Below are 8,910 nucleotides of genomic sequence, written 5' to 3' on the forward strand. Positions count from 1 at the left end.
CACACACACACACACACACACACACACACACACACACACACACACACGCACACACACACACACACACTTGACATTGAGAGGCAGAGAGACTCTTTGATCGCGTCTGCACTTCCTGAAACTGACAACTGCTGGATGCTTGGCGCACACATACACACACACACATATATACAGTATTTACAAACCCAAGCACACACTCGCTGTCTGTCTTGTCCTATTTTAGTTCCAAAATTGTGTGTGATAATGTACCGGAATATGTTAACAAAACAATAACCCGCTGACGCCTCTCTTCATCCATGTTATGAAAAATTACATTGAAAAAACAAAGAGAAGAGGATGATGGGAGATCAGAAGAATTAATTCCGTGCATTCGTGGTGATTTCCTCCATGAGTAACGCACAATGACAGGTAAAAACATGAGAAGGGAAAGATGGAGGAGGAGGAGGGGGACAAAGTGGAAAAGAAGAAAGAAAGGTATTTTTAGTTTTTCCACATGCAAAAAGAGAAGAAATTACGAAATCATAAGTGCAGATTAGATAAAAGAGGAGTCAGCAGCATCTCTGTCTCCCTCTCAGACGCTGGACTGTATTCTATTTGAAGACGGCAGAGGTCATCATTTATTGAACAGGAGGAACTCATTAGTATGCATCTGATTTCATACACACTCTGCGTCTCTCCTCCCCCTCCCTGTCCTGCTTTAGGTCTGTCTGCTTGATTGTCTCCATCAATTATCTGCTCACAGATGGGGGGGGGGGGGGGTATTTTCATGGCAAAATGGCTTGTAATGGGATAATTTAACTGTATACTGGATTTTCTGTCATTTTTACACTTAATTTGCTGGATGTTAGCGTCTGAACAGTTGTCTGAACATTTCATTCCCCCATCCATCCCAAACTAGTGTTCGTGTGTCTAAGTGTGTGTGTGTCAGACAGCAAAGACAGAGGGTCAGTGCTGCACATCCATCTAACTGACAGCATTACCATAGAGACACACAAACACACACACACACACACACAAACACATTGACAACTGGCCAAGAATATCCAAAAAGTATTTGTAACTCTTGCTGCCAGTATAGCTGCCTGTCTGTGTGCCCCTCGGCCTGCCTGCTCACCTGTCTGTCTGCGTCGGCTCCTTAACTACACCCTGTCTTACAGCGCCATCTAGTGGTTGTAGTATCACATGACAGCACCATAATCTTGTACATGCAGGTTTCAATGAAAGAGAATTATTTTTGCGTCTCCATGTATATAACCATTTTAGGCAACAATTAAACATTTTCATTTAAATAAAAATAGCCTCTTTGTATTGATAACTATTAATACTTAGTCTTAGATATTCTATAGCCTGTTTAATTAAAGTTGTCACGGTCTTCAAAATGAGCAGCGATAGACACCATCACAACGAAAACAGTGCCACCTATGGACGCCGAAATGTTACCAAGAGGAAATCCAATTGGGATGACATCACAGTAGCGCTCACACCGTTTAATCAATGACTTTTTCAACAGGATCATAAAGGTTTTAACTTTGCATTATGTGCCACCAAATACTTTGATTTGGAAATCAAGCACCTCTGTGTTTCCTTACCTTCTTCTGCAGCACGTTGACTTTGCGTTCCTTGACGTCCAGCATGTCTTTGAGGTCGCTGATCTCGCCCTGCTGAGTGCTTTTCTCCTCCGTCAGCTCTGATATCTGCCCACTCTTTTTAGCGAGGAGGGACTCCTTTTCCTCTAGACGGAGACGCAGCGCATCCACCTGTGCACGTGTAATTAAAAGTGAATGGAAAATGGATATCAACAAACCAAAGATCGATTTTCTCGTGATAACAAGCGATAGCACCTTTACATACAGCGACAAGTACTAGTCAAAGAGTAACTGTACCTCGGTCTGCAGTATAGCGGCTCTCTGTTCCTTGGCAGTGAGGGACTCCTTGAGTACGTCCACGTGTTGTTTGCTGTCAGAAAACTGATTGTTCAGAGTTTCCAGTTTGGTCCTGAAAGCCAAAAGCTCGCTGTCCTTACGACCCAGATCCTGCTTTGCTTGTTCAATCTGAGTAACACACACACACACACACACACACACACACACACACACGGCATTACACCCAGTTCGGGGTTTAGTGCCTTGCTCAAGGGTACGTACTGATAGATCATCAAAGAGAGGAGCTGTAAAAGCTCTCCTCATCCACATTCAATTGAATAAAATGTGAGTAAATTGAATTGTGAGTGGCTTCCTACAAGAGCTACAGTGTCTGTGAGTTCCATCAAGTATCATTTTCCCATTGAGGTCTTTCTATCATTTTTCCTAATTTCTCACCTGGAATCCAAACAACAGGTAGACGCACATTAAAGTCAGAGCAGTATAATAAACCTAGTAAAACATATGCTGTGCTCCTCATATACTTATCTTGTACTGTACAAGCTGGTCAGGGTCAATTCTTTCAGTTATCCCAAAATGATAAAAAAAATAACAAAAAACATGAAAAATGTTTAATATCTATAAGTGGCAGTTAAAGTTCCTTCAATCTCAATGAGGTGATTGGGAGGGAATTTAACTTAAGAAAAAAAAAGAATGGACCCTAACCACACAGGAAAATGAGTCCTCTAAACACCAACACCACAGCAAACTAGTTCAAGTCACTATTTGAGAGAAACCTCATGCGAGAAGAAGGAGAAGCAGGTTAGAGATATGCATTATTGTGTCACAGCCCTGCTGGATTCAGTTATTGTACAGTTCAGACTGCTTTTAAACAACTATTACTGGCAACAGCCGTTGGTCATAGATAGAATGGGAAGTGAAGACCTCCTAACCTGTTCATATGACCCAAACGGCACACAGAAAATGATTGTTGTGTTGAGTTATAGTTGCTTATTGCTGTCTGAACACACACTCACACTACTGGGATTCTACTGAGAATCTACTCAAGCGGCAGCCATTAACCAGTCGACCTGGGAGACGGAAAGAGCGGGAGATTTAGAAGTAAAGACAGGAAGAGCAAACCGAACACGGTGGCATGTCTCTTACTGCGGACGCCTCCCGCTGGAGCTCATTGGCTCGTTGCCTTAGCTCCTCCTTCTCCGATTGGCTGCGAGTCAGCTCCTCCTTCAGCTGCTCAACCTGGCAGGAGAGGAGGGGCGTCACCATGACCACAACAAATCAGCCGTCACAGTTCACAGAGCACACGGGCCACAAATGGCATATCCAAAGCCTCGCATGCTGAAACAATGCGTGAACGACACCCGCTGTGCATCCTGCGTGTCAGCGAGTAGAACAGTCTGAATGTCGAGGAGCTAGGACACTGTTGCACAGAGAGTAGTTATCTTAGTTCATAGTTTATTTTGTCGAACAAGTCATATGGGGGTTGTTGACCCATGGTCTTATATACATTTTAAGACTGCAAACATGCTGATGATGGCTGTATATATATTAAAAAAATGATGTAAGCCATTTGGCGTATTACAATAAACTTCTAAGAATACATGCTAACAATGATGAAATCAAAGAAAGAAAAAGGCGATGTAATAAAAACAAGCTGTGAATTACTTCCTTCCATGAAAAAAACACCAGAGACAAAAACAAACACATTTCAGCTTAAACAAGCAAAGAGAAGGAAACAGAGAAAAAAAACAGACTGAATTTCCAAACTGTCTCGTCTCCCCACATGACAGAAGTACTGGTTTGTTTAAATGAGCGTGGCTCCCGCGGTAACCCTTCCTGTTCCTGACACTAAAGTTGTATCCGTCAAGTGTAAAAAAGTCGAGTTATTTCCCAGCAAGCAAAAATTTCCTTTCCTGACATGAAAGGGGGGAAAAAATGGGGAGACAAGAAGAAAAGGTGTGTGTGTGTGCGTGTGTGCGTGTGTGAGTGTGTGTGTGTGTGTGTGTGTGTGCGTGTGTGCGTGTGTGAGTGTGTGTGTGTGAGAATCTGTCACCTTATTCTTCATGAACTTGGAGTGGGATCTGTAGACCTCCATCTGTTTGATCTCCTCCTCCCTCTCCTCGCTGCTCAGAGCCCCGTTGGACTTGAGCATGTTCACCTCCTCCTCCAGCTCTCTCAGGCCGCGCTCCATCGAGCTGATCTTCGCATCCTGGCAGGGCATCAACATGCTCATGTTAAACGGCAAAAGACCGGGCGTGATTTACCGTGCCCGGGCCAAAAATATCACCACGTAATGATTATCCTCCTTTTTTCTGACAGGTGAGTAGAGCTGGACAGTCAATCAAAAGAAAGCTACCATGAAAGGTATCATCAGTTTGATTGAGGAGATGAGGAATAGAACGTATACGTACATATTTCTGTACTCAGGGAAAGCTAATACTGAGTTACTAACAGATTTTACTGCCTTGATCTTTAGTTTTAGGTTGATGTTCTCAACTGAAATCATCCTGTAAAAATTCAGACTCACTAACTGCGTTACGGTGTTACCTTCAAGTTATGTATTATGATGCATTACATTAAAAAAACAACAGTGTGTTACACTGGTTAATAATAATAATAAATACCTGATATCAATATTTTGGAGTTTGAAAAGAATCTGAGAACTACATATGAGCTGATGTTTATGAAAGAATCAACAGCACATTGTTTACCTTCATTTCGATGACCGTCTGCAAGGCCTTGGTCTTTGTTGATTCTGGAGCTGCTTCGTATCTCCTGTGCAGCTCCTGAGGGACACAGACAGCTCGATGGTCAGCGGGCGACAGACAGGGGGACAGAGGGGGACGGAAGGAGGGGGGAGAAGGTCGCGGGCCGGGACGGAAGGCGACAGCGACCGGCGGAGAGGGATGGAGGGAGGGTTGAATGGCCGGTGTAGGCCGGGGAGCGGGAGCAGGGAAGGACGGGGAGTGATGGAGGGAAGGATGGACGGAGGAGGCCACGACGAAAGAGGGATAGTGAGGAGGACAGGAGGCGGGGAGGACGACGGGATGGCCGGAGTGGCGATGGGAGCGAAGAGAAGGTGCGGGGAAGGAGGGAGAGGAACACAGTTGGTAGTGGCGTGTAGGGGAGAAAGGAGGGGAGGGTTGGAAGGAGGGAGACACATGGAAAGGAGGTGGAATAGGGATGGAGGGAGAGGCGGGAATGAGGTGTCTCCCTCTCGCAGAGGCGCTGGCTTTCAGCCTCCTTGGGTCGATCCGTCCATCCCACATCCTTCACACGGGGAGGAACGCCACTAACTAAGCTCACACCGTTTCAGCCTCAAATGAGAACGAGTGACGGAATCTGACAGCCTCAGATGTTTTGAAGCCCTCAGGTTCAAATCAAATCTAAGATGCTGTTGATTCTAAAAAAAAAAACAAAGTCGTAATGAAACCAAACAATTCCGTTCAAATGAAGAAATCCAGTCGTATGGCTTCAAATGCTAACCACTAACAAAAAATACTGCAAGAATTTGGTAGATTTCCACTACAGTTCTATTCCTAAAATTGCCTAAATTCTCCAAAGATTCTCCAAAGTCCTAACTTAACGACCCTGATTTGAGCTACATGCAACGGAATTCGATCCGTCTGCGCGATGTTAAAACTCACTAGTCAGACGACGTGAGAGCAAATGGGGGGAGAAAGAGAGGGAGTGTAGTGGTAGATGTAAAGGCACAAAAAGAGAAAGAAGGGACAGGGGGAAAGAGTACGAGAGAGAGGGGGGGAAGACGTAGCAGTGTATGCATCACTGCTTTTTTTTAGAGGAAACACACTTAGGAGGCCGACAAAGACGGTTAATGCATCAGCCAGGAAGCACACAAACACACGTATGTGAAAGGGATAGCAGGGTGGCGTGGCTTGGAGTGCTGCATGAATGCTATGAATGCTCATGACCACACAAAACATTCTCGTACACCCACACACACACACACACACACACACACACACACATATGCCTGGGAGTGTTACAGGTAAAATAAGAGCTGATGCAGCCATTACAAAAGTACGGCAGAAAATAATCTTTTAAGCAAAACATTTCGCTTGAATTGAATCGCTACCGAATGCTAATTTAATTTGTAGCGTTTCCAGTCTTCCTTTGCTCCCATACAGAAGGCTCACTTTGTACTGCAGCACATCAGCTCGATCCCCACTGGGGACATTTTTGAAACATTTCAAAAACAGCTGCAGGAAGTCGCATCCTGTTAATTAGTGAAATGAACAATGTCCCAAAAAAAAAAAAAAGTGTCAGCAGTTCGGCAGGAAGTCCGCAACACAACCGCATGACAGACACTTCATTATTTACTTCAGTGACTTCTACTTTAACCCATATGGAAACTATTCTTCAGATATTGCATAATCTTATTCCGGGTTTCCTGCTTTGCCACTAACAATGTCTGAAGGCAAATACTGTCAAAAAACGTGTCCAGCACACTGATGCAATGTGAAGCAACGGCCAGAACATGTGTTAAGAGAGCTGTAACTGTGTCTCCTAATTATGTTTTAAACCCTTTCAGAGAGAACATCATCTTGCTTCATAACTCTCTTTCTCAGTCATTTGCTGCCTATGATACATGTAATTATGCATCACTTGCTCTTGTGTGTGTGTGTGTGTTTAAATGCATTTCTCCCTCACAGCTGTGCCTGTGGTGCATTTGGAGGCAGTTCTTTTTTGTAACAAGGCAACTCAACAGTTTATGTGTAAAAATATACTTATCACACATCCATTCATATCTATTGACTGTTTAATAAATGTTTAATTTTCATTCATTCCATGCCTGTTATACTTTTTTGAATCTCAATGAAGTTTATTTTTTTTCATTTTTTTTAATTCCACTTACTTGTTACTTCATTGAATTTAAAAAGTGACTTACTGCTTAGAAAATAAAAATACTGCTGAATGAATGTGTCCAGAAAAGATGTATCGAAGGTATTTTGTATACTGAAATAAACAAACGTCCATCTTTGATAATTTGTTGTTCATTAAGAACATATCTCCACTAGAGGGGGCTGTTGTATAACTGACTTGATGAACTGAGAGTAAAAACAGCTGAGAGACAAGAAGAGAGACAAAGTAGAAAAAACAGGATACAGTGTGCATTCCTGTTCATTTGTGTGTGTGTGTGTGTGTGTGTGTGTGTTGATGTTTCTGTGTTGTATTATAACTGAACTATGAGCCAAGACTGGAAGAAACCAAGGGCTTTGCCTGGATATGACATAGTTTGATTTGCACACACTCACATCTGGCTGTACACAAAGACACACACCCTCACACACACACATGGGAATGCTTGGGTTCCTCCCTGGCCCGTCACACATACAGACACACACACACACACCTCTCTGAGTTGTAGCGTCTCCTTGTCTCTTTGCTCCATTAGGCCCTCCAGCTGGTGGATGGTCATCTCAGCATCGGCCAGTCGCCTCGTTCGTTCGTGGTCCTCCTCGGTTGCCCGTGACGACAGGCCTTTGCTCTGCAACATTTCCAGCAACTTCTTTATGGATTCGTCCCTGTTAGAAAGTATAATATATTTAGAGCCCACACGTCACACGTTGGCAGCAAGAACAACTTACGTAACAGTCGTTTTCCCACTTTACCTGGCAGTTAGCGTGTGTTTCTGTGTGTCTATCCTCAGCTCCATTTCTTCCACGGTCTTCCTCAGGAGGAAGAGCTCTTTCACCTGCCGCTCATACTCGCCGTGGAGACGCAGGAAGTTCTCCTCCGTCATGTCCTGAGGGGAGATGGGCTGGTTGGCGAGGTGAACAGACTCGGTGTAGTCGGACTGGAAGAGCTGGTTGAGGTCTCGCTGGATTCGGAGCTCGTCCTGTAAAGCCTGGATGGAGCACTGAAAATGCTGGAGGAAGAGAAAGAAGTCCGACTTTTAGACTTTTAAATGCAAAAGTTAACACGGGAGTATGCACGTTGTGGTGAGGCTGCTGAGGAGTGTGATAGAGTACGAAGTCTAATAAGGCTAATAAGTAGTTAGTAGATCTTTCGTATAATTTGGCGCCATTTAAAGCCTTGAAGGCCAACAATAACTGTCAGGATCCCTGTCTGACCCATTGTGTGTTAACCTCTGTTTCCCCCCAATCTCCTCTCCTCATGTGTCTGTCTTTCCCCTGTTTGTTTTGTTGTGCCATGTGCTTGGTGTTGTTTTCTCGGGCCTGCCTCCAGACACCTCCCATTGCCACCGCCCTGATGGATGCACAGCTGCGGACAATCTGGCTCGTTACCCAGCAGCATATCAACCCTGGTCTTGCAGGCCTGGATTGTCAGTCCGTATTGTCTTCTGCCTCGGTAGCCTCCACCGCCGTTCCGTAAGTTGAACCCCATTGTTCCTTCCTGAACTAATCTCTCTGCTACGGGTGTAGCGTACTGGTCGATCTGCCTACCCTCCGGTGTCGAGCCACGGGACATCACACCGTCGAGCTACCAGCCCTCCGGTGTCGAGCCACGGGACATCACACCGTCAAGCTACCAGCCCTCCGGTGTCGAGCCACGGGACTCACACCGTCAATCCGCCTGCCCTCCGGTGTCGGACCATGGGCTCCACACCTTCAAAATAAAATCCGTTACATTGGACTCTGTCTCCTGTGGTCTTGCGTTTGGGTCCTATCCGTGAAATCCCGTGACAATAACATTTTAAAACCATTGTGAAAAAGAACTGGAAGCCTGAGTTGAGGTAATCGGTAAAGAAAAGGTTGGTAAAGCCTAAAGAGGCACGTTATGAGATTGAGCTATACAAATAAATATCACCTGACTGCAGGGATCCATAGATCAATGTGCTCATCTAAAAAAAACTGGGTTCCATCGGTTTGTACCTGGACCAACACATACAATAGATTAAGGCTGTTTTTTTTTTGAGTGACTGGCTGACTGACACAGTGAGTATGTTATCTGGAGTAAGTGAGTGTGTGATAAAAGTGTGTTGGCAGGTTAGTATCACTAACTGTGTGTGTGTGTGTGTGTGTGTGTGTGTGTGTGTGTGTGTGTGTGT

General features: G+C 44.6%; 1 protein-coding gene across 10 annotated transcripts in view; it reads right to left on the reverse strand.

The window, feature by feature from the left end:
- The window catches only part of LOC116389959 (ELKS/Rab6-interacting/CAST family member 1-like), a 98,277-nt gene that overhangs the window by 70,210 nt on the left and 19,157 nt on the right, over window positions 1-8,910 (reverse strand). For 6 of the 10 annotated variants that reach the window (XR_004213138.1, XM_031859115.1, XM_031859119.1 and 3 more), the window contains exons 5-11: window positions 7,511-7,767; window positions 7,252-7,423; window positions 4,589-4,663; window positions 3,931-4,086; window positions 3,024-3,116; window positions 1,881-2,048; window positions 1,587-1,754 (exon numbers count right to left, since the gene is read on the reverse strand). Coding sequence is in view for 8 of the 10 variants with exons in the window: in XM_031859115.1 (XP_031714975.1) it covers window positions 1,587-1,754; window positions 1,881-2,048; window positions 3,024-3,116; window positions 3,931-4,086; window positions 4,589-4,663; window positions 7,252-7,423; window positions 7,511-7,767 (1,089 nt within the window). In the remaining 2 variants the exon portion in view is untranslated. The remainder of the gene's footprint in view (window positions 1-1,586; window positions 1,755-1,880; window positions 2,049-3,023; window positions 3,117-3,930; window positions 4,087-4,588; window positions 4,664-7,251; window positions 7,424-7,510; window positions 7,768-8,910) is intronic. The other 4 variants (XR_004213139.1, XM_031859121.1, XM_031859120.1 and 1 more) reach the window with 1 other exon arrangement.

Source organism: Anarrhichthys ocellatus, unplaced genomic scaffold (genome assembly GCF_004355925.1).
Source record: "Anarrhichthys ocellatus isolate YVR2014 unplaced genomic scaffold, GSC_Weel_1.0 scaffold21, whole genome shotgun sequence".
NCBI classification, from domain to species: Eukaryota; Metazoa; Chordata; class Actinopteri; order Perciformes; family Anarhichadidae; genus Anarrhichthys; species Anarrhichthys ocellatus.